Source organism: Calidris pugnax, unplaced genomic scaffold, assembly GCF_001431845.1.
Source record: "Calidris pugnax isolate Ruff unplaced genomic scaffold, ASM143184v1 scaffold44, whole genome shotgun sequence".
Classification (NCBI taxonomy): Eukaryota; Metazoa; Chordata; class Aves; order Charadriiformes; family Scolopacidae; genus Calidris; species Calidris pugnax.
In genome coordinates, this window is record NW_015094506.1 from 14,112,949 (window position 1) to 14,139,317 (window position 26,369).

The 26,369-nt window shown below is 34.1% G+C and overlaps 1 protein-coding gene across 1 annotated transcript in view; it reads right to left on the reverse strand.

The window, feature by feature from the left end:
- LRRIQ1 (leucine-rich repeats and IQ motif containing 1) overlaps positions 1-26,369 on the reverse strand; it is a 111,460-nt gene that overhangs the window by 41,726 nt on the left and 43,365 nt on the right. The window contains exons 18-22 of the mRNA XM_014963263.1: positions 13,712-13,801; positions 12,884-13,005; positions 12,183-12,278; positions 11,763-11,848; positions 3,437-3,538 (exon numbers count right to left, since the gene is read on the reverse strand). Coding sequence (XP_014818749.1) covers positions 3,437-3,538; positions 11,763-11,848; positions 12,183-12,278; positions 12,884-13,005; positions 13,712-13,801 — 496 coding nt within the window. The remainder of the gene's footprint in view (positions 1-3,436; positions 3,539-11,762; positions 11,849-12,182; positions 12,279-12,883; positions 13,006-13,711; positions 13,802-26,369) is intronic.

Below are 26,369 nucleotides of genomic sequence, written 5' to 3' on the forward strand. Positions count from 1 at the left end.
AAGAATGTTCAATGCAACATTAAGCAGGCATATTTTGTTTATCAACTAACTGGCACTAACTGAAACTCAACAACCGTGCTGAAAACATAACCCCATCACACCAAAAAAAGCAGTGTAATATACATAATCCCAGGAAATGTCCCGTAAATCATCAAAAATGAAAGTACATCAAGTCAGGCTTTCATCTGTCTTCACGTTTTTGATCAGACTATAGTATCTTAAGAGAAGCAGTAAACACATATTTACACTTGCATATTCTGTGGTATTATAGAGTGACCATATGTTAAATTAATTTTAAATGAACTGAAACAACATCTAAACTGAAAGCATTAGGATTACAAAATGCATGTTGATACTACAAATTACACCAGAGAGTAATTGTTCATGATTTACATTTTTTTCAAAATATACAAATAAAAAATGCATAAGTGCTATGTTTATTGAATTCATATACCTACTCAAAGTATATGCATATATATTTGTGTGCATATACACACATGTATGGTATGTATATGTATTGACACATATCTAGACACACAAATATATACACTAACATTACATTCCCATGTTTGGTGCCCTCACATGTTGCTTGTATTTTTAAATGTTAAATTCTTGTCTGACAGAGCAACGTTTCCTCATGCTGTTGATGAAGCATGTAATACAAAGTTAGTCTCTGACTAACTTCTGTGTGCTATTGTGATACAAATGTGAAATGATGGTGCCCTGTGGGGATTTTTATAACATCAGTGAGTAAAGAATGATGACTCTTCTAAAATTTTATAAAAAAATCAGGCTGTCACTCAAGTTTTGAAAAGGTTTTTTTCCTAAAATATGTATATCAAATGAGAGATATGGGATTAAAGTTATCCACAACAACTTTGTTGCATGAAGCAAAACTGTCAATATAAAGCAGTAACTTAGATGAGAAGGTAAACTGTGACAGAATACAATCTTTACCTCAGAAACACACAAGCATCAGATATCAAGTTCATTCCTCTTCACCATTTATTTTTATACCTCTAATTTTTAATTCCCTTTTGTCTTTGCATTTTTAAACAGAAACTAAAGACACAATGAAGATGAAAGACATCCATCGTACAGTTTAACTAGATTACCTTTTAAATATTCACTACCATGATGTGTTCCAGTTTGAAAATCTAAAACTGTTCTAATTGTTTCACTTCCGAGGGCATCCCCTTTCAAAAGTAGTGATTCTGTTATTTAACAGATAACACATGTGTACTTACTGTTGATGCTATGGCTTCTCTCCCCATTTCCCAATTTAAAGAAATAAAGCAGGAATATTTAGAATGTACTTTTTTGTTTTGTTTTGTTTTAAGATTTATTTAGTGGTTTATGAAGGAGATGGATTGGAGTTTTCTACCAGAGCACTGACTACCACTCTGTGAAAGTAAAAGGGCTTGAATGGAGGAAGTTTATTTCCGCCATGCAATGGACTGTGTTCTCTCTTGACTTAAAATACGGTGTCCACAAGATTTATGGATACAGAGTGAAAACATTCCACCTTCTTGTTACAGAAAGAACTCCGATCGCAGAACAGACCCAAAGAAATCTATTCCAGGCAAAAGAGGAAGAAATGGTCAAAAGGTGAGAGAGGGGAAATGGGAAACAAGCTTTTCTGTGAGTGAGGGAAGAAATGACTGATAACACAACTCCGTGAAATTATCATGCAGGTACTTTACTTTGTAGTAGGTAACGTGCAAAGTGTCATCAAATTCTAAATATAGAAACTCTTAGTTCTGTCTGATGCTATCTCACATACACATAAATAAATGGGCTGTGCTGCATTCTGGGTTCTAATTCACAACTGGGTGTTTTCTGGCCATATCATCTGAAGTAGCAAAGCCTTAGGTAGAAGAAAAATTTTATACTCTGGTCAATCAGAAGAGTAGTGCTTGTCTTCTTGAAGGCTCAGCAGATTGCATGTAAGCACCCAATAAGTTTGCTGGAAAAAATATCTCTTTATTAGCTGGCCAAAGGAGTACAGTCGTCCTTGAAATGAAAGGTAAACAAGAGTGTCACGACAGCGCCTGTCCTTTAATAGCTAATCAGCTATGGTGCCTTCTCTCCATGTATTCAAAAAGTAATTTCAGTAGTACTTAGAACACATATATTGGCTTTCCAAAATGAAAAGAAACGTCTCCAGGCAGGAACAGATAAACCAGCGGAAGGACAGAGAAGCTATACCTACACTGACTTTAGGGTACTGAGCGTGGGATCAAGCTTATGTCTTTGACATAGCTTTGAACATTCACATTTTTTCTGTCCTTTCACTACTGTGAAACTTTGCATGTCCTATTTCTTCAGCATCTGATGCATTGTGGCATATAAGCATATGCCACAGGAACAGAAGCGAGACACTGGGAATGCTAAGTCAGGCACATCATATACAAGCTCTCTATATTCTAGGTAAATTCACGCTTAGATCCAAAACAAACACTTTTCCTCTTCAGAATTCACCAAGAACTGTTTCCAACCAAATTTGAGCACCAGGTCATGACTGTGAGGCAAATTTGGACTTTTAATTGAAGCTAATTGACTGAATTGCAGTTCAGACATACTCAGATTGGTTGCACACCCGTCTCAGAAGGGTCCTAATTTTTATCCTCACTCAGTGAATTTTAATATAGTATTATTATTTTTAATTTTACTTTATGGGATTGGGACCAAATCAGATAGCATAAAAAGACAGAGGTGACATTCTAAGCATGCTATTGAGTTGCGAAAGGAATCAAAACAGTCCAAAAAACAATGCCTCTGGAGATGCTCAGCTTCTTCCAACATGGGTATTTTAAATAGACTTGGCCTTATTCTAATTGTAATGACACTAAGGAGAGTTTTAACATGAATTTCAACAGTAAAAGAGCTACATCAGTATTTAAAAGCTTTTGTAAGCCAATCATATGCTGAAGTTTCTTTTCTTGTCTTCTGTTAAATAATTTTTTTTAGAGAATATTTATTAAATTAACTTCCTAAAAACATGTTAACAAACATCAGGGATTAATGGCTAGCTTGATAAAAGGTGACAAGTGAAGAATTTGAGTGATATTTATAAATATTTATTCTAGTGCTTTGTGTTATATATACCTCTGTGACATGCTTTTATGTTTTTATGATTATTATTTTTGTGATGAAGATCTAATAATAATAATAATAATAACAAATAAATTATGCATCAGTTCATTATGAATTAATCTCTTGGAATCCCCCTGCCTCCCCAATGAATTGAAACTGAAATGTTTCCCTGCTGTAACTTGAGATACTTAGAAACAGATAAGAACTTTAAACTCCTGCCGCCTTCTATTTGTGCATATTGTTTTACATTTCAAGGAGTCTTTCTTAAAAGACATTAAGAAAGACTTAGAAGATATATGTGCTTATATGCATAGAGATAAAGTGAAATGCTTGTTCATACCTTCAAAGTAACCAGCATTTATAGGCTGTGTCTTCCTTGGTGGTTTCGAATGGAGATGTTTATTTTCATTGTTTTTGAACAACGCCAGGCGCACAGCTGGGTCTAGACGAAAAGAACAAGTTAAAATCAAAGGTCAGACCTGGCTCATTTATTCCTTCAAGCAGTTTTTCACCTTTTAGCCACTTAATAAATGAAAATACTTTTAAAAGTAGGTTTTATATTCACTTTCTAAAATAAAGCAACATAAATACATGTGCAATTGAGAACCAAGGTCCTATTTTGCAGGATTTTAACACTGTTGATATTTTAGCTAGCTCATCTCCAAATTAAAAATAAATTATAAAGCATATACTTGCAGAAAATATTAAAAAATCTGGTTTTAAAGTTTGAAATTAAAGCAGAAATATTAACAGAATATGCTAAGCATTGTTTCAGAGTTATTCAACAGTCTAAATCCAGTCATTTACACATAGAAGTTTTAACAGGAGGCAGTTTATTTTTTTAGGCTAAACTTGCAGAAAATTAACTAACCTTTTTCCATGTCCCATCCCTATTAAAATAAAAAGTACTCCAAGAATCTATAGACTCGTATATATGCCACGGTATGAAATCTTGATTAGTTTCATAACTATTATTTTGAAAACTTTGCAAAGAATCAAAGATGAACACAGAACTGCCTATAAATCTTGATAATATATGTTCCTAGGTAGGAAAAAAAGTTTAATTAACTAATGAATTAAAATTAATTACATATATTAAAAAATAATTAATTAAAATTATCTGAACTAATGGAGAACCACACAAGTCAGGAAAGGTGATTTTCATGCATTATTTTTTATGTGGAGGAAGAATTGTTTGCTTGACATAAGAGGAAAGCAGGAATTTAAGGGAAACTGGGTTAGAAAGAATGTGAAAATTCTATGCACAGTGCCGAATAAAACAGTCACTTATTAAAAAAAAAAAAAAGGACGGAGAAGAATGTAGAAACAAAAGCAACGATATAATGATAAGCAAAAATATATAGGGTTTTTCAGGTATGACACTGATCATAATAAGACTAGTAACAGCAAGACAAAGGAAAAATCAAAGAAATACATTTCACATGGTTAAGAAAATAGCACAAGCAGACAAATACTCTCAGGAACATCTGAGAAACAATGAGGCAGAAAAGGTTTGTCTACAAAGGTGCCTACAAACTGTCTGAAAAGAGTAGAAATTAATAAAAATAAAGAGGGAAAGCAGAAATAGAACTTAGCAAGAAAGAAGATATGGCAAAGAAAAGTTCTAAATTTTCACAAAGAATGCAACTGCAGCAAAAATGAATATGTGAGACACTGCCAGAACAGATAGAGGAGGAAAACAGAGGAGATGGAAAGACTCAAATAGAATTCAGACAGAATAAATTTACATTACTAGATATGTCTGATGCTTTATTTTGAGCTTGTTACGTGACCTTGTTGATGTTTATTGAGAGAGCTTGTAAGAGCTTAAAGAGCATCTATAATACTGCAGCAAAGTAAGAAGTTTTTCTATTTGCTTTCATTATTTATGGGAATAAAGGATCAGAATGCCCTGCTAAGTCAGTGGGCAATTTCTTACAAAATTTAACAGCAATTTATAAAGTTGGTTTTGACCAGACCTCCATATTTGTAGTAGATGCTTCAGTTACTAACTGATGGAACATAAAGCGATCCCAAGAGCTCCACTTTTTCTCAGAGAATGCTCTCTTGACACAAGCAAGACAACATAGACATACTGTATCTTTGCCTTACAAGCCTGGAGAAGATCTCTAATGGGCTGTGGATACTTTAAGAGATAACACACTGACAAAACAGGTCAAAATGTTAGGGTATGCTTGGTCAGATCATGCTGCAGCAGCATTTGGTTGACAGAATGTTCTTAACGGTGAAAACCTCTCACAAAGCAGCAAACTTGAGTAACAAAGGAATCATGGAAAATATGGATGGAAGTAATTTAGGCCATGCCTTCTTCTCAAGGCAGTATCAGCATTACCTTATACTTTGTCATCTATCTCAAATTGTCTAGAAGAACTTCTCATCTTGTATGATGGTTATACCTTCCAGATTAACCAGAGTGTCAGATTTAAAGTAATTTTAACCCACTGTTACTAACTGAAGTATAAATTCAATGAAACAACCCAAGAAGCAGAATTAATAATGATTAGCTGCATTTGTTTTAAAGGTACATTATTAGAATGATTCTAATAACGGCATCTTTTTTCACAAACTGGATTACCACACTTTTAGATATTTTTACTGTGTATAGATGGACAAAATAGGCCTATTTTGGCATGCCTCCCAACTCAAAAAAAATTTTGTAGCAACCTAGTGTTCTTCAGGGTAGCAAATGTTTGGGGAAATATATCACAGTAAGATCTGTAATAAAAATATCTTGGAATAGTAATACATTGTTTTTTAAAAGTTCTCTGAAATTTTAAGTAACAGAAGTTATAAAAAATATTTTAAGTGAAGTATGAAAGTAAGTAAAGTATAAAGTTGTGTAAGATACCTAGCCGTACGAGTACTATACATAGATAAAAATATGCAGAATAAAATAAAGACAAAAAGACTTCTAACTTTTACTAGCTTTATGCTAGTTACAAGAGTTTCTTCAATGGAAGGCCAAGGACAAAGTGGCAAAACTGATATAACAACTCTTAAGACAAAACGCGATTGAGGATTTCCAAACTATTTTTTATTAACTTAAAATAATTCCTGAAATAACACACTTTTTTCCTATGTGAGTCTACTGAAATTGTTCCAAAATGTTTTTTAAATGCCATCTTGCCTTAATCCAGCCTCCCACGCAATTCTATGACGACTCCAAGCAGTCCAAAATTAAACTATACCAAGGACTTTTGGGTGAAGTCACATGAAGTTGTAAGTGCCAACCTAGATTTTTCATACATTTATTTGTGCACAAGGATATCAGCAGTAAAGAAGGTCCATGAACTGGGAATCGAGGGAAATGATGGAAATTGTTCTTCTAAGAAATTTCTATCAGAAGATTTATCTTTGAGTCTTTGCAAAATAATTTAAATAATCTACAGGGATTTAACACAGTGCCAGACTACTTGAATTTCTACCTACCTGGATCACCTCAACCATTGCCTAGAGCAATTCTGTTATTAAAAATGAGTTCTTTTCTTTATCTAGTCCCAAATGTAGGCAATATTACATAGATTACTTTATAATACTAGTGCTTTTCAGTCTCTGAGTGAGCTAGGGAAATGAACTGCATGTATGCTTTGATGACAAGCAATCAAATGTTTTAGATTTCACACAGAGAACTGTGAAAGAGTCCAATAGTTCAAAATCATACAAATATCTTCCTGGATTTTGGCACACTCACTTAAATGTGTCTTATTAGATGATGATCTGTGCTGGCAATCTAGGAACCAGGGAGGTAATTTAATGCACATTGTTTGGCGGACTCCAAATATAGAAGATAAGTTGGATAAACACAAGAAATGTTATAGAAACAATATGGAAGCACTAGTTACTGCCTGATCTGGCACCACATTTGCTAAACAACTTCTTGATAATGTGTGAAACTGAAAAAATTAAGTGTTTGTCATTCATTTTTGTTGTGCCATATCTGTAGTTAGAAAAACATAAACATATCTGTGCCAACTTTAAAGAGTTGATAAATCGAAGTAGCACAGTGACAGATGCTTATCTATAAGATAATTCAATTTGTAAATTAGTTTGGAAGAATGACCACATTTTGTTCCATAATTGACAGCAATTAGAACTCCAACTCATCCATGGTTGGAGTTTCCAGATGATATTGCTACATGGAATATGCAACAACAACAAAAGTAGCTTTCTTTCTGCTACTAAGAAAATATAGATTAGTGGTCATTTATGTAATGTGTAACAAGGAATAATAATATCCCCCAGATTTTTATTCTGACTGTTCTTAAATTCAACAAATGAATGTTGTATAGTCAGATCATCTGGTTTGGGGTTGTGGGTTTTGAGGGGGGTGGACTGGGTACTTTTTTCTTTTTTTTTTTTTTAATTACTATTGCATTGCTGTCTTAATTTCTAAACTAGAAAATATTTGCTTACCTCTCTGAAATACATTTATTATTGTGTTCTGGTTCTACAAGCCAAGGCCTGCTCTGGCTGCTTTCACCAGTTTATGCTGGCAGTCACTGCCAAGAGAGCTTTCCCTTGAAGAAGAAATAGTTAAACAAGAAGTAATACAGCAGTGTAGGAGAGATGAGCTGAAAGCAAGATGAGGCTTCCAGCCATCTTAAAAGAAAAAGAAGTTAGCTTTTAGAAGCTAATATAAAATCCACAGAAGCAAGAAAATTCAAACTTAAGCAAGAAATTCTGTACTGCTGTGCCAAGACATCTTTAGGAAGCTAGGATTATTATGAGTCATAATTTTTAAGCACAGTGAGGTGCATTAATGTCTGCTGTATTTAGATTTTTAATTAGATTTTCTGTAGCATTTTATGCACCCATGATAAACAAGAATATTTCTGACATTATGCCAGTTCTACTTGGCTGCAAAATTTCTGGTTTCTTGCCCACAATTTTTGTATTTTACTGTAGAGTAGAAATAGTTGAAGTAGACACAGTCTACATTTGGTATCGTTAAAATACAGGCCACAACTTTATTTAACTACATAAACAAGCATACATAACTGTAGTGGATTAGGGCAAAACAGGCCTTAAGGCCATTAGTTGGTGGGACTGGTCTACAGCAATACAAGCATTGCCTGAATCACTCCCTATTATAAGGTTATGCTACTTTAAGCTCTTCTTTGTAACATAAACCACAGGGTTCAGTGCACTTGCTAGTATTTTCCATATTTTTCTCACTACTGAGAAGGTACGTGGCCAGACACATGAGGTAAGATACTTCTCAGTTACTTCTACATATCTTCACTTTAACTATACCTCGTCCAGTCACTGCCCAGCTTTTGTGTCTGGGAAATGAAGAACTGTAAGTGCTTTTACAGTGAGATTCAAGTAACCTGTTTTTGAATTATGTTTTAGGAGGAAATTAATAGCATTTAAGGTGGCTATTTCTTTCCATAAAGGAATGCAGATGACTAGCTCAGATGTGGACTTCTATAATTAACCAAATGAATCCCATCACTGTTCCACTAGGAGAAGACAAATGTTTTAGATGGAAACTGAAAAAGAATAAATTTGAATGTTAAGAATTGAAGCTGTTCAAGGCTGTCCAGTCCAAGTTCCAATACCTAGATGACTAGCTCAGATGTGGACTTCTATAATTAACCAAATGAATCCCATCACTGTTCCACTAGGAGAAGACAAATGTTTTAGATGGAAACTGAAAAAGAATAAATTTGAATGTTAAGAATTGAAGCTGTTCAAGGCTGTCCAGTCCAAGTTCCAATACAGCAGATGTCTTGACTATATTAAAGAGCGATTCCAAAATTGTCTGAATGAAGGCTGATTTATAACCTTATATTTGTGAACCTCAGGCATGGAAGCAGAGAGCGTACTCTGACAGGCCATTTGTTCCTACAAAACCCATCAGTACCTTAGCATTACTGGCAACTGATAAGAGCATTGCCATTGGAAGAGCTCAACAGCACACAAAAGATGTTTGGGATGATGCTGAAACCTTAGCATAAAAACTATCAGCTTATTTGTTAACAGCCTATAATTTATTTATATCTAGAACCTTTAGATATTGTTGGTGCTTTGCTCTTTGTCAGAACTTAAAAGTTTTGCTTTAAATTCAGACGTATAGTAGAAGATGGACATAACATGGAAAATTGCTTTTTTACACCTCATAAGTCACACGTTTAAGTGGATGCTGGCTACTTATTTTCTAGTGGATAGGAATCTTATTTTACTGTAGTTAGCATACCTTCGACTATTTTAAATCAGAAAGCTAAAAAGGAAACAGCTGTAATTATAACACTGAGGATCCAGAAATTCAAAAGAAAGAACAGAAATAATACTACCAAAAATAAATCCTACAAGATATCATACACAGCTCCAGTAAGTATAACACAGACGAAGCCCATTTCAGAGGAGATAAAGGTGACAGAATGCTAATTTCTAAGGAACCATTAAGAGACAATGTTGACACGTACTTACTCAGATGAATTTCAATCTGCTTTTAAATATTAAATATTAGAAGGAAAAAAGTCTCTTATGGAATTCCTGCTTAGTTAGGGTTAAACTTAAAGCAACAGCCTAAGACTGTGACCTCTCTCTCTCTCTCTCTCGTTATACTGGAATTGTAAGTATTCTAGCATGAGCTGTACCACATAGAGATCCAAGAAAGATACTGGCAGACTAATGGATCTGGTTACAGTTTCCTGATCTGGAGCTGGCTGGCCTCAGGATAAGGTATATCTACTCTAATTTAAATGCTGTAAAGACACTCAGTTCAACCAGACTCTCAACAAGACCTTGACTTGCTCTCACCACTTCCAAGGAAGTAGCTGATGTAAAACACTATTATATACGTGAAGATTCTTCTCACATGGGGAATATTCCATCAGGATTATTTTTTAGTGCAACAGCTGAGTTTTAGTCTATTTGGTCCTTACTGACCAAGAAGAACTGACTTTGTCAGTACGCTGTATAAGAAAAAATAGTTGGATTGATAATCTTTATACTGAAAAAGGATTGCATGTCCAATATTTTCAGTCATATTTCCTGGTTCTGGAAATTACACTTTCTGCTTATCTGAAAAAAAGACCATGATTTTAATGACTGTCAGGGAACTCTATACCAGAAAATTATATATACAGGTTATTTTTTGCTTGCTGTAGTAGAAAGACAAAAAATTCCTATATGAGGCAGTGTCAAGAAGAGAAAATCTGAACCTATAAAAACAATGTGCAAATGTTTTGTTAATTTTTTCAACACAAGTCATGTACTTGGGGGATATTCCAAGTGATACATTAAAAAGCTCAACGTACATATACCATACTGAATAATCTGAACAAAGGGAATAGAAACATATTTAAAAAAAAGTATTAGAAATACAACAAAAATAGGATAGCAAATCTGATATGCTCAATCAGACATTTATGACTGGATCAATTACTACTAACATAAACCAGAAAGCATATGGAGAAAAGATGACATAAACTAGTAAGTTCTATTCATTAAAAAATGATACACAGGCCACCAAATGGAACATATGTAAAAAACTCAGCTGCACACCAGATATTTCCTAAAGTGGTTTTTTTTTTTTGTTTTTGTTTTTGTTTTTTTCTTTTTAGGTAACATAGTAGGGCATCATGGGAAGCTATCAAGACTTAAATAGAATCACTTTAACAACCATAATCCATTTTTTCTCCTTTCCATATCAAAAAAGTACAGTTTATTGATTACATGCTTTTTTTTTTTCTTTCCTACCTAGAGATCTCTTTTTGTCATGATATTTAAAGTAGAGAAATTATACGGAAAAGTGTTTTTCTTAACTTTATCTGCAGGCTACATTTTTTCCTTTCCAAGAGCAAAATGTCTTTCAATATTTTCAACACTTAATACAGGACAGATTTGCAAAGTTATACAAATTAACTGTAGCTCATGATACATTTTGAAAAAATTAAATTTAAATAAAGATACACTTTCCAAAGACCATTTAAAGTTAGGTGTTATAGTGAACCAGGCTCTTACACATGTGAAAGTTTCTTATACTAGCAGTATTTTATTAATATTTTAATGTTATTAACATATTGTCATGGTTTATGCACCCCTCTCAAACCAGGACACTTATTCTATTAACATTTGTATTAGTATTAGCATAGTGTACTAACAGTTGATGATTCTAAGAAAGGTTCTTTCACATAGGAAGTATCTGAGAAGAACCAGAAGACAATTACAGAGAAGCTAGATAAGTGTTATCTATTTCTACAGCGAATATTTAATATAAAAATATTATTTCACTTCATATTTATCAAACTGTCATTTTCATAATCAGTTTTTGTACAAGTCAATAATTTTGGCCCGAGATTCCCCCAAGAGAAAAATATAAACACAAAATGCAGAAATATAAACTCCATGTATAGAAAAAGAGATACATGAACAAAAACAAATTTCTGCTTAATATAGCTGTCAAATATTCAACTTAAAAGTCCAGTAGAATGTTTTTTAGAATCTGAATATTTTATCACTGGAACAAATTGATTTCTTTACAGAGATTTAAACTGAGTTATTTTTCCTGAGTCAAACAACACCTTTATTCAAATCAGTGTTGTGTGCAAGCAAACTTTTTAAAAGAGAAACACTATTTTGAGATCTAAGAATAGAAACATTCAATCAAAAGAACCATTTTTTAACTGTTGACTTACCTAATTTTTTATTACTGTATCTTTTGGGCTTCATTTTATGGGCCCTCTTCAGCATCAGCTGTGCAGTAGAAATATCCTTAAAACCCCTAGGGGAAGAGAATATGTTACTAAACATTTTGCACATATTATGTTACACCAGCTGCATATTATTGTGTAACACACTTTCCAAAAAGAATACAAGTGTATAGAACTTCTTAGGCATCATAGGAAACTTTCTGAATAGCACAGATAGTTGCAATGCTTAACATTACATTATTTCAACTTCCTAAGATGATTGCGCAGACACTTGTAAAGCTAATAATTTTTACTTTGGTAGAAAACAGAGATTCTTGAAAGGTGGAACTTAAAAAAAGCAAGCAACAACAGCCAACCTATACCTATTCCTGGAAGTTGCTATGTAAGCAAAATAGCTTAACATACCACTCTTCTGAAATTTTCTCTTCTTTTTCAGACATGAATGAAAATGGCTTTTTTTCTTTCCAGTCAGAGAGCTGTGACATTGTTCCGTTTCTTGATCTGAAAACAAAGTATAAGAGTGATACAGAAAGGTGGGTAAATAAGAAAGGCTCTTGGTGACTATTTTGCAGCCTTTGTTATTCTGCAAGTTGTTTGTTCCTTTTAAAGGCACTTTTGAAGCTTGGAAACAATACAAAAAAATCTATTTTAATGCTCCAGGAAGGCTTTATCTTGGAGAGTAATAAAAGTCTGCCATCAATTTGAAATGTTTACGTTTCAATTACTTGAAGCATATTTCAGTCCTTTCTCTCCAAAAGAATGCAGCTGTGTAAGAAATCCCTTTTAATCTTTATCTAGTCTTACAAATCTCTATTTCAATGTCTATGTTATGATATATATTAAAAATACAAGTTTTATGATTTACAGACAAATCTAGATAAATAAAAATACGCATATATATTTTCACATTCTTACTTCCAGCAGTCCGTGAAAAATAACCACTGAATTTAATAAATTTAGTTGTAACAAGTAAATACATTTTGACTCTGGTAATATTATATTAACCAAAAGTAGCAAAAGCATTAGAAAAGACCCTCAAGTTCTTCTGATTTCTGTCAAGTCCAAATGAACTAAATATAATGGAGAAAATATGTTGTTTAACTTACCTGCTGTGAAAGTGAATATTTTCTGCTGAATATAAATGTGGTCTGTTAACACACTGCCAAATATCTTGTGGTGACAATGGCAAACTATTTGAATGTTCACTGGAATTTGAAGGCCTAGAATACTTTTAAGTAAAAGAAAAAGAATGCAGTTGATGATTCCTGCAAGTTTGAGTCTAAAATGTAAAACTGTACCAGGGTTTGCAGAGTGTATTAAATAGAAAGTATTCTTAACGGTGATATGTCCATTACAGACCTTACCTTCAACTAACTACATAGGACAAAAAGGTGACTTTAATAATACTTAACATCCCCAAATATAATGAATTAAACATTTATAAGGCTCCTTTTAATTGTAGGAAATAAAACATTAGTAATACTATGCTTATAACAAGAAGAGAAACCCCTACCAAAACAAAAAGCTAAAACTTCAAAGTTTATCAAATAACTAGCAGACATTACAGTTCAATGACCTTTAGCTGTTCTGAAAACATTCAGCTGTTGTCATATAATGCAGTTCATAGTATTTTTAAAGAAGTGTGTCAACTAGCAATTTTTAATCCATTGCCAAATGTACAGATGAAGCACATCATCTTTTTTTCTGCTACTGTGAAGTAAAGTGTTGAAATAAATCCAAAATAAAGAAAAAACTAAGCAAATGAAAGAAAATCTAAAAGAAAAATTGCATCTGGAGATGAGGAGGAAGTCTGAGACTTCTAAAAGTAATTATGTTTTTCAAGTCAATAGATTGTCTTATTAATCACCCCAGAGTAGCATATCCTTAAGGAATGAAAAAAGACTGAAGAGTAAGAAGTTTCTGTGACATGTTACCTTTGGCCAGTGCAGCTGGTTTGAGAGCAGGAGTGTTTTTGAAGGGAAACGGGTGGAATCTAGAGTTAGCCATTCCTTCTCTAATGCAGCCTGCATGAATGAGTAAAGTCAAATAGTGCACTGATATAATCAGTTTAGTTTTGATAACTTTTGCAAAGTCTCTTTTAAATTGTCTTACATACTGTTTCAAGTGTTTTCAAGTCGTATATCAGAACTGCCACCTGCAGAGCAATTGCACTTAAAACACCTTTGGAGATGCTGTATTGTACTGTTTTATTTCAAATAAACCAGATTAATAGTATTTGTGGGTTGTGGTTTTTTTCTGGGTTTTTAGGTTTATGCTTTGTTTTTTTTTAAATAAGATGAATGCTCTCCTTCTCTGATTCTTGCAATATTATCCCAACATTGTTAGTAAACCCAAGTTATTTAAAAAGACTGCCAAACTCCAAAAAAATACAGACCTAAGGTACTTAAATTCCTAAAGAAAAAGAACAGCTTTGTTTGCTGTCTTTGACTGAGTATTTTATATCCAGATATAGGTGCCTAAGTCTGTCAAACTTGCTTTTGTTTAGTTGAACTGAATTAATGAATAGTTTTCATTGAAATTTGGGGCTAAAAATGTGAATGCTACATGTAATTATTACTTCAATTAATCAATTTTATTTTTTGATATAATGGGATAATTTGCAAATAATAAATGGGATAATTAGCATAGCAATGAAGAGGGGTGACAGCATTAGGCGCTAACTGGTGTCTCTAGCACTTCAAGGCAGAATTCAGTTTTCTTGCATAAAAACAAAATTTAGATTTTGTTTCAAACTCAACCTGTATATGACTTATTTTTCTAATACGCCCTTGAGTTGTTTGACCACATGTTCTTTCAATATATTCTGATAAGTGAGAGAAATAAATTACTCCCACACAGTAAGTAAATACCTCTGAAGAATTTGGCTTCAGTTACACAGGGCTTACTCATTCAGGCTGTCCTTACTTCAGCAGCAAAGAGCCTGGGGTTCATTCTTTTGAAAATGTCTCATTTATAAAACTGGACTACCTTTCTCCCATTCATAGAATATTTCAGATTGCACTGATTTCTGACCCTAGGAAATTATTCTGACTCTGGATACCTTACTGTGCAGTTTGTGCAAACAGGACTTTGCACAGCCTTTGCACTTTGGTGAACAAGAAGGTCTTCTAAGCCCTTTGAAATCTTAGAGACAAAAGGATCATATTCCAGCTATTTTGAAAAGGTTGCTTCAGGTACTGGTTGCACCATTTGGTGACTCTAAGACCAGTTCTTTTATTTATTAGGTAACTGTTAACCAGTACTCTTTTACCATTCTGACCTAGCTTTTAAAATCAATTTTAAATAAATTTTGACTTTATTTTCATGTCTTAAAAGGAATGCATTCTTACATCTTTGATTCCCTGTTTCTGGAATTCCCTAATCTTTGATTACAGTATACTTTGTTTTTCATTCTTTTATATAATGAATCCAGCTAAATTCTATGCCCTCATTTTTAACAGATAATGTTCCTTTACCACTCTTCCCCTTCTTACCGTTTCAATTCACGATAAATATACAACACTACCCTTTTTACCACACGTTCTCTCTCAGGTGGTTGTATATGTTAAGACATCTATGTAAATAAACCATAGAGGCATGCCACAAGTATGTATCACAAATCACACAAAAAACGTATCACATTTTTTAACTGTTAAATTTACCTACAACCCACTAACCTATCTCTCCTCAGTGATTACTCTTATGCTGATAACCACTGAGTGGTTGATTAGAACAATTTTAATTGAAAAGAAAAAAGTCATAGCTAAAATCTATTTCAGAAGCAGATGGTAGTAAATCAAATCCCAAAAGTGATAATTTAAAGATGTGAAATTGGTACAATTCAGATATAGAAGACTGACAAGTTCATACCTCAGCAGAGACAAAGCTATAACATACTCACATTTTACAATTGCCTGGGGCTTATGGGCAGAATGTTCAAAATAAATAACTATGAAAAAGGGAGGAAATCTGACCAAAAACTTACAGTGAAATCAGATATTATTCCTCCTTGTCCTCCTTGAATTTACTCTTCAACTGCACTATGCAAATAATATTTCTAGATTTTCAGATGAGAGTTTTTCACTTTTTTTCTAAGTGTGGGCGTGCAATCCAGTCACATGTAAACTCAATGTCTGTAAAAGATGTGTCTTCAACTTTGCTGGTATATAAAAGTATGTGAAAATGTCAAATTTCTGAAGTATTTTTTCCTCCTCCATTTGTGAAACAATCAATACAGCTGGGAGAGGGGTAGATTTCCACTTCTCGTACAATTTAGATGTCAATCAACCTAATGTGTGTGTCCAACGATGTGTCCATTAGTTATCTGGGTACTTAAATGTCTTAGTAGTGAATATGATCCAAGGTCTACTGTCAGATTTCAGGGCAAGCCTGCATCCTAGCTATATGACTTTTTACCTCTCTGATGAAATGGTTTACAACAGAAATCAGTAAAATCATGAAACATGAAAACTAGCACTCCAAACTTGTAGTCAATTTTTTGGAACACGAATCGCTTAAACAGTACACTGATTGAATCCTTTTGCTTAATAGCTGTATCATAACCCAAATAAAGTTATTTGCTCTCAATATTTAGGTTGAAATTTTTCTCACAAATATTTTCTTTGCCCCATGTTTGCCATTTATTAATTTAATATTCTCCACAGACTTTTTATTTCTGTCATAGCCTATAAGATATCTTTCAGTGTTCTAGTTATTTAAAAGAAATATCAATGAAAATATAAAAGTATGATTCAAAGTTATAAATATGCAAGACAAAAAAAAATGTTATTTATCATTAAGCACATTTGGCACTCTGAACACCTAGTATATGTTATTATAAAAATATACCACACTGTCATTTGCCTTGTCCAATAAAAATAAACACATAAATGATTTTCAAATATATGGTCTTCCACTATGTTTATCCCTTGAGATTTTGACAGTACTAAGTTCAAGAAACTTCCGTCCATATCTTTCCCATAGCACAGTCCTAAACTATAATTAACACAAAGTTTGTGACAGATTTAACGATACCTAATGCTAATAACTAGATCCATTTCTACTGACATTGTCTACTAAGAGGAAAAAAGAAAAAAAAATTACAAAGCAAATAAAATTATAATGTTTGATTGTATCGTCTGCATAAACAGTTATAGGCATACTACATTTTTATTTCTGAAGTCAAATTAAGAAATTGATTTCATAAATACTGAGATATATTATATAGCTTTAGACGTATGTGTAAATCAAATAGAGTTGATTTAACACACATCACTTCATCTGAAGATATATTTTACGCTTCTGTATCTTCCATACTTTATTTCCAGTGCTTGTTCAAATCAAAGAATGTATTAATTATTTTAAAAAAGTTTCAATTTTCACAAGCTTTTTAGTGCAAATGTTATTTACACAATCTAATTCTAGGCATCTTTTATATGTTCTGGATTACCTTCTGGAGCTACATAATCTTTTATAATGACTATACATTTGATTTGGGCTGTCCTGAGCCATATTTAAACCATGAACAAAAAATGGTTCCCAGGACACAGTGTCAAACCTACATTCAGCTTTGAAGCATTTCTACAAGTAACTGCCCAAACTGTGAATAATGCTATCGCATATTGCCTTTCATCTCCCTTAGATCAAGGAGGATCACAAGAGTATAATAAAAACCAAACCAATTCCCCAAACTGTCCTATGGTTAAAAGCAGAGAATGCAACAAGGCATTAACAGCACAGGCTGAAAATAAAGGCCAGCATTTGATAAGTTAACAACTCTCTTCTGGGTCAGATCACATATTTATCTGCATCAGTACCCTGTTTCCAGAAGAGTTCAGTAGCAGATGTTTATGGAAAGGACGAAAGAAGTCAGACATGTCGAGGACAATTCTTCCCTTGGTATACTCTTTCAGACATTGAAAATTGGTGATTTAAGGACTTTCTGCTAACATCCAGGAAACAAATATTCACCTTAAAACTGTAATCTAACTTCTTATGACAAATATAGGCACCTAGTCAGTGTGTTGGTAAGGTCATCTCTAGGTCAATCCAGAAAAAATGCACGTAATTTACATCACTCAGAGCATAGAACTGCTGAAGTGGTGCAGATTAACTCCAAAAGGCCAACACGCTGGCTGCCATGGGAGCTGAAGCTACCCCAGGTTTCCAAACATGGTGAAAATCAGAATCACAAGATCAATCACAATCTGACAGAACTATGAAACTATTTTTGAAAATTGGGGAGAACTAACACTTTATACCTCTTTCCTTTCTACTTTCCTCATTGACACATTCGCTGTTTGCAGGACAGCAACGGTTTAGCCTGAAAAATTGTTTTATTGATATATATGCAGTGCTTTTATTTATACGGTATCTTAGGATAAAAACATGAAAATTACCCACCAGAATTTAAATAAGCAGAAGACAATAAATATCCTAAACTCTGTCTGAATTCAGAGTCATGAGTGGCTCCTGAGCATTACAACAGGAGAAATGTGAGGGAAAAAAAAGCATCCCTTAGTAAAAAAAATATTTCCACATGACAATTTCACAAAAATAGTGTGTGGAATTCTATGCTTTTAAAAAAAGATTCACACTCCAGATCATCTGCCTGGTTTTGTCTAAACCATTTTTCTGGACTTCTGCTCCCCTCAGCGAGGCACACCATTAGTGTCATTCTCAGCCAGAATAGCCCTTTTTCAATCAGATTTTACAAAGTATCTGCCCCCTCTATATTCAGATTTGATTCTAATAAGAATAATATATAATAGAAGTAAATAAATAAATAAACTATAATTAATCTTTCCACTAGTTTTCTGTATAGAATACAAGTATAAATAAAGTTCTTCAGGGTGATGATGCCCTCGATTTCTACTTTCCTAGTTTTTAGTGAGTCTATTCGAATTGTGCAGTTAAAGTCTAGTTCTTGCCAAGAAAATAAAACAAAAAGTTAAAAAAAAGACAAGTGAAAGACAGTATTTTAATCCAAGGCAGAACGTTCAAGAGCATTCTATGACTATTTCAAATAAGCTGACAAAATTTCTTTTTTTGGCAATACGTGCCCCATAAAGAACACTTTTTCCTAGTGCTAGACATCCTGTAGGTTAAATAATGGGTCAGACTGGGAAGAACAGTCAGGCAGAAGAATCACACAGTGAAGGTTAACGCTGTGGATACTCACAACAGAAAAGGACATACCACAGCCAGCCATACTGTACTGTCTTTCATCTGGCAGAAAGCTGTAACTTTCTCTCTATGTTCCTGACAAACATATTTCACTCTGTAGGGCATTTCATTCAAATATAATGCTACTCCAGGACAATATCTTTCATTTCTTCTTAAACTAAATTTCGTCTCTGCCAAGGTCTCATCATTCTTTGCTAGAAATTTCTTCTTTAAAAGAATAAGTAAGTTTTGACTTTTTAAGAATCACAAATTTTTAGCTTTTATAGCTGATACAGAAGGACCAGATCACTTTTCTATGCTCATCTATATACTGTTGATAGACTGTGATTGAAAACTTCCTTTGAAATAGAAGATCTGAATATTTTTTGTGTATTTAGCCTTTTATTTCATCCAGTCTTTTTTAGGAATCAGATTACTGTATGGGCTAACTTTTCTGAGAAACTCAAGTTCACATGTAAAGCTCCATTCAATGTTATGAAGTTGAATATCAGTTCAGACCCAGGCTTTCTAAAAAGCTTCCATAGTTAAGATACTATCAAATATGAACATCCTTCACTGGATCATCTATTAGTTGCCTTGTTCTATCATTTCCAATGCCACAAAAATTAAGTTCTGCCATTTTAAAACTATATGTAAATGTATTGATTTGAACAATTTTATTAAAAACTGCATACAGACTTCTATTTAATTAGACAGTTTAGTGTATATACATTTTATAGAAAAATTTTATAGATTTTCAGATCCCTGAACTGGAAGTAGTAGGAAAAACAGTATTTTTTTCTGGGTTTGTCTTTCATGTTTTTTCACATATTTTATGTGGTGAAGATAAATAGGTTAGCACCCTAATAAAGGTTATTTTAACCTTTGACAATGCTTCTTTTTCAACCCTGTCTTTATATAAGACAAGAGAATTAGGAAAGAAAGCTGGGCATGGCTTCATTCTTATGACTGCTAAAACCAAACTGTTTCCAGCCCAAAAAAAAAGTAGTGAGTATCATATGGATTCCAAAGAACCATTGCAATGATTAACTGACCCCAAGAGATATTCATAGACTTAGAAAAGCTGGTTAATTATTAGAGTACATTCTTGTAGGAAAAGTAGAAGACAAGCTTAGTTGTGTAGTTGTCCATTTATAAGAAAGACATATTGAAAATTACTGGAAAAATCAGAATGTTTTCTTAAGAAAAAAAATCAAGAAAATTTTACTGAGGAATGTCCTCTCCAATTGTCATTTTTTCAAGTTGTTTAGTAAGCCTAGAAAAATAGCTGTTCTCTCAAATCCTAATACGTATATATATTTATATTTATATATATGTACCTATGTAATTTCTCTAAATACACATGACTAAAATTATTGACATAACATTTCAGAATAGACAAAAGTAAATGAATAATGAAAATTTTAGGGAGCCTGAAAGCTTTTGTGCACAAAAAAGGTGAATGTGTAGATACACAATTAACTCTACAAAAGTCTGAATCTTATTGTAGTTCGTGTCAGTCATTCATGACCTACATGACCCAAACTTTTCTAGAAATGCATTTTTAACTTAAGCCTGTCAGTGTTCAAAGGAAACTCTGGGTCCTATATCTTTTTTTGAATACAGGAATAAAAAAATACAGATGCATAGACCTCAGCTTCAGAGGTTAGACATGGTTCAAGTAAGCATCTGAAATTTATGCTTCAAAAATTTACACAAACTTTAGCTGTCCCTAAATGCCTTTTTCCAAGTTCTTCTACCTCTACAGAAAGAAATAAACAAAACTTTCAAAGGGCAATGAATTACAAAACCCAACAAACAAAACCCGTTAATACATTCAAATTAGAATGGACCACTTTGTACATTCAAATAACACACAATTTCAAAGGAAGATAACCCAAAATGTTCTGTCAAGTTTGGAGAATGAACACTAAACACAATAGAAAAGAAACCTCTACTTCAGCTTGCAGTTTGTCAAAGGAAGGGAAGTCAGGCAGAAGTACAGGGTAACAAAAATAGAGTAGTCACAAGTTTACAGTCACCTAACCTTTAATACTTTTCAAAGTTCATATCACATGAGAAAATCGATTCAAGTTCAAGACAAGTTTTCTTTTTTCTTTGAAAGTTCCTTTTTCATAAATAAGAGAGAAAAAGTATCTGGAAGATAAAGAGCAAAGAAGGACTAAGTTGTAAGCAATGATGATAACAAATCTCTAATTACACTACAAATGCTCAATTCTAAAGAAGATATATTTTAATCATCTCTCAACTTCACTTATATTGGACTCCTAATAAGTCTCTAGCACCGACTCTTCTATTTGAAATAGATTATGCACAAATGAATCTACAAGTTTAAATTTGTTGATGCATAAGTGTAGTCTCAATATTTAAATCTTTTGAGACCTGCACCATGACTCTGGTAAATTCAAGAACTTCAGGAGCTGATTCTTTGAGATGTTTTCCTGTTGTAAACTCAGACTTGTGAAATGAACAATAGCTACTGCTATTTCCATATCAACATAAATTTTTAAAGTATTTTCCATACAAACAAAACTACTAGATTGAGTACCAGGAGATGGTTTCAACAATACTTAGCATTTAGGATTCCTTAGCCCCCTCAACTCAGGGACAAACTAGACATAAAGTTATATAGTTTTTAGCTAAATTAATATTGTGTTATAGGGTATGGTTTTGGCTTTTTCCCCTTCACTATTTTCACTATTAGAAACTCAAGAATTGCATGGTGAAGGAAGTTCATTAGAACCCTAGATCCTTTTCTGTGGTGCTGTTTCCTAGACAGTCAGACCCTAGCCAACAGTGTTACACGGGGTGACCCTAGCCCATATATTGGACTTTGCACTTGCTCTTGTTGAGCATCATGAGACTCAAATCAGCCTGTTTATCTTGCCTGTGCAGGCTGCTCTTTAGAACACCCTGGTCCTCCAGCATACCAATTGGTGCCCCCAACATGGTATCATTTGTACACTTCATTTGTACACTTGCTGAAATTGCATCCTGTTCCATCATACAGGTTGTTAACTAAAATAGTAATTATTTTGTCTCCATACTATCCACAAGTTGGATTTTGCACCACAGAACACAACTATTTGAGCCTGAAGTCCAGTCAATTTGCCTTATGGTCTACTTCTCCGGCCCAAACCATAACAATAATAAGTCTGTGGGAGACTGTAGACAGCCTTGCTAAAATAAAGGCATGCAATGTGCACTGCACTCTCCTTACTCATAGTGCCAGTCACCTTGTGAAAAAAAGTAATGAAGTTGATCAGCCCTTGATAAACCCATGCTGGCTGCTCCCAATCACCTTCTTTGATGGGTTTAGAAATGGCTTCTGTGAGGATTTCCTTCACAATCTTCCCAGGAACTGAGATAAGGTTGATTGGCCTCTACTTTCCTGGATCTTTCTTCTTGCCCTTCTGGAAGACGAGTGTGATGTCTGCCCTTTTCCAGGCAGCATAACTTCCCCCAGTTGTCATGACCTTTCACAGATGATAGAGAGTGACCTCAAACTGACATCAGGCAGCCCCCCCGGATGCATTACATATGTTCTCTGGGACTTTTATACGTTCAGGTGAGTTAAGCTGTGCTGTGGTTGGATAACTTTTGTGATGTTCTAAACTAAAAGGACTTCAAGCTCCAGGCAATGAGACATGTAAGTGTAGAGGACAACAGAAGCTGGCCTCTTTTGTTTCTCCAAAAGTACTGCTGTTTAACTGAATTACAGTATTAGCTGCATCAATGGCCTCTTCTCACAGAGAACAGACAAGTCAGTTAAGAAAGCTCCTGAAATTTTTTAATAGGCATTACTAAAAAAATCTTTTTCAATGGAAAGCAATCTATGTGGACATGCTAAATATCGTACATTTAACTAGATCCTTTAAACACCATCTAACACTAGAACTTAGGGAAGTTATATTCAGTGATTTGGGATCCTTAGCTCAGCTTTCAAAAAGACTCCAAATGCAAATGTACTCACTGAGAACTGATGGCTCTGTTATTACTTACATTTACAATTATGCATTTGGTTTAGAATTCTTTTCCTTTCAGGCTACAGTAATGAGTCTAAAACTCCACAGAACTGAGACATTTTACACTTTTATATATTTTTCCATTGCTTGGACTGTTTATTGAATTCATTGCCTTTAGAGAAATAAGAATAGGAAGTATAATTAATGACATCACTCTACTTTGATATGTCATACAAACTAAATATCATTTAGAAAAATACTATACCATTTGGCTAAATACAAGTTCCAAATGATATCTTTAGTGTTATGCATCATTAGTAGGCTTTCCTTTGGAAAGTATTCGAGTCTGGCTATTTAACCAAGAATTAGATAGAGATAAGGCATGAATATAGTTTCTGTTTAAAAATTAAAAGAATTTCAGGTGGCATTAGGAACTGAGATCTCATGGTGGAAGGCCAGAAAGCAATCAGAGCACATTCTGCATGAGCTGAGAAAGTGGAGTGTTAGCAACAGCCACAACTCTTAATAGCTGTGTTTGTGTTTATTTTATCAGATACTGATGCAACAACCTAATTCCAAGGCCAGGATATCTATCAGATAACAAGAAAAACAGATTTCAGCATTTTAGATAAGCATCATTGGTAAAGGAGGTAGAAAAGAGAATATATGTATCTGATGATGCCACAGACTGAGAGTGGCATGCAATTCATTAACAAAGGGGCTGAAGAAGAAGGAACATATCAAGAGATTGTTGATACACATTCATTTAAAAGATCGTCTTCCACTATGTGACTTAGGAGATAATTTTTTCCCTCCTTTTTAAAAGAGGAGGGTGGATCTCATGAAATATTCATTATACCCTTTTTTGCTTTGCTGTAACACTGTATAAGAAGTTTGATATAAAAAGGATCATATTCTTTGCAGTATACAATACCGAAAGGCTGGGTTCTGATCTGACATTTATAAGCAATTACGAGAGCTAGACAGGCATAAGAGTGTCAAAATACAAAAAATGTATGGGGACCTTCTAATCCATAGGCTACACTTATTTCCTGGCACTAGCCAGAAAACAGCAATCACTGTCACAAGCCCACAATCAGAAGCTCACAACCTGAGATGAACCACATCATGAAGGATTATCTAAAAAGGAAACAGAACACAGTGTATGTGTCTAATTTGGACATGTGATAAGAATAGTAAAAGATGGGAGATGTAAAGGATTTGTTGTTCTTAACGGTGTTTACTTCTCAAGAGTTAGCACAAATGAGGTAGTTTTTATTTTTCTCCCCCCCTTTCCTCCTTACCAAAAGAAAGAGAAAGAGAAAGAGAAAGAGAAAGAGAAAGAGAAAGAGAAAGAGAAAGAGAAAGAGAAAGAGAAAAACTGCTACCTAGTTGCCGTGAAAGGCAAGCAAAAAAGTTGGAATGGCTATGTGTCTGACTGTGGATATGTAAGAAAATGTGAAGTAAACTCCTGGTCAATAATTTCAAAAGCTGTCAAAAAGACTGAGATTTTATATATATATAATATATATAATCAAGCTCAAGCTCTGAAGCAGAACAACGCTTTGTCTCAGGACGACAGATTTATTCCCTTTGACGATGGATTTCTCTTTAGCTTGGTTGCAACTTACAAAGTTACTTTTGAAAAATCATAAGTAGATATCCCTGATTTAAACTAAATTTAAAAAATGAAGTTTTGAAAAACACAGTACTTACTTTCTGTGCCATGTAACCATCAATATTGGTAGTTTCCTTCTTGAGAATAAGACACAGGTACATATGCTGACTCAGTATAGGAAAACAGTAATTTCTTCAATGGCCACTCTTCTGAATAAAGAATTGTCTTAAAACTAGGATCATATTCAATTGGTTCAGCTTTCTGACACACTGGCAAATTTAGCCATTTTGCATTTGGCTCACATCATATTCTCATCAAGAAAACAACAATCCTGATAGTTACATGGTACAGAACCTTTAGAGCTGTGTCAAGCAAATATGTTGTCAGATTTTGTCCACCAGAGGTAAAGTGAGCTCTGCCTTGTAGATCATTTTCTACATGAATGGACTGCTGATGAAAGGTTGCCTTAAGATCAGCCTTCTGGAGCATAGAGGCTGGAATTCTCCAAAGTCCACATGAAAGACATGAAAATATCACTAAATACCAGGCTCATACTTTCTGAGACATTTGTTGGCCAGATCCTTCATCTTATATGGGATAGTCTGCTTGACATTGCACAATAGAGCAGATAAAAAACACTACTGCCATCAATTGCCTTTGAATGTCCTTGGCCACGTACGGGAGCTGATCTGAAAACAAAAAGATCCTGGTAATTGTTCAGGTGAAATGATCACTATTCATGGTATTGTGAGCAAGATAAAGACCCTTCCTCCAGCTCATTCACATGCAAGCCATTTTTCACATGATATGGTGCCAAACTTGTACTAAAAATACCACTGCTCAATGTGCATAAATGAGGAAAACATAAGAACTTTGGCAAAGATTACAGTTTTCCCCATGCTGTTTCCCAACCTCACCTTCTACAGAACACTGGATACACTGAGTTCATAATGAAGATATGAAACAGTAATTTAACGAAGACTGGTGCCTAATGACTTACGGAATTGTGATATTTGCAAATGGTTCAAATAGATGATTGCACACTAGTGATTTTGTAGAATGCTAGATAATACTGAAGAAAATAATGACTGACATTGACATAATACTGGTAAAAAAACCAGCAACAAAGAATGACTACACCACAAAATAGTGGACTATTCCAAAAACTTTTGGACAACATTCAGTATATTTGTTTTGGTTTGCAATAAGGAAAGGTTTCTCTGCCCTTCTCTCTCATTTCACTCACCCTATCCAACAGTGAAATCTGCAGTACAAAATGGTGTCCAGATATTTTTCTCGTCCTTCACACCCTAACATATGGGATCTCTTAGCCCAGCAATATGTACTCCTCCCTACACACTTGTTTGAGGCCCAACAGATAGCCACCGATATCATGTGTCATTATTTGGCTCTGCTTCAGCACTTTGTTATAAAACACTGAGGCCAGAAAGGAGGGAATAGGAAATATAGACTGTCCCAAGCTTCTGCTGCTTGTTTCTGCAGAAGCAGAAAGTCCATGTGATTTGGTATCGCCCAGCTGCAGAGAATGGAACAGCTAAAGACACATAGAACCAGGCAACCTACTGAGGATGGCTAGTGTGGGCTAGGCAGAGCAGAGTGTAGGCCCATTATAGTTAAGCCATACATTTCTCACAATCAAACTCCAGCACAGATAAGATATATGCCTGAAAAAAAAGTAAAAAAAAGAATAAAAAAAAAAGAAGAGAGGAGAGGAGAGGGAGAGGAGAGGGAGAGGAGAGGACTTGAGCCAGCACCCAAGGAGAGAGTCGGGCATGACACCCTGCGGAGGTCAACACTGGCTGC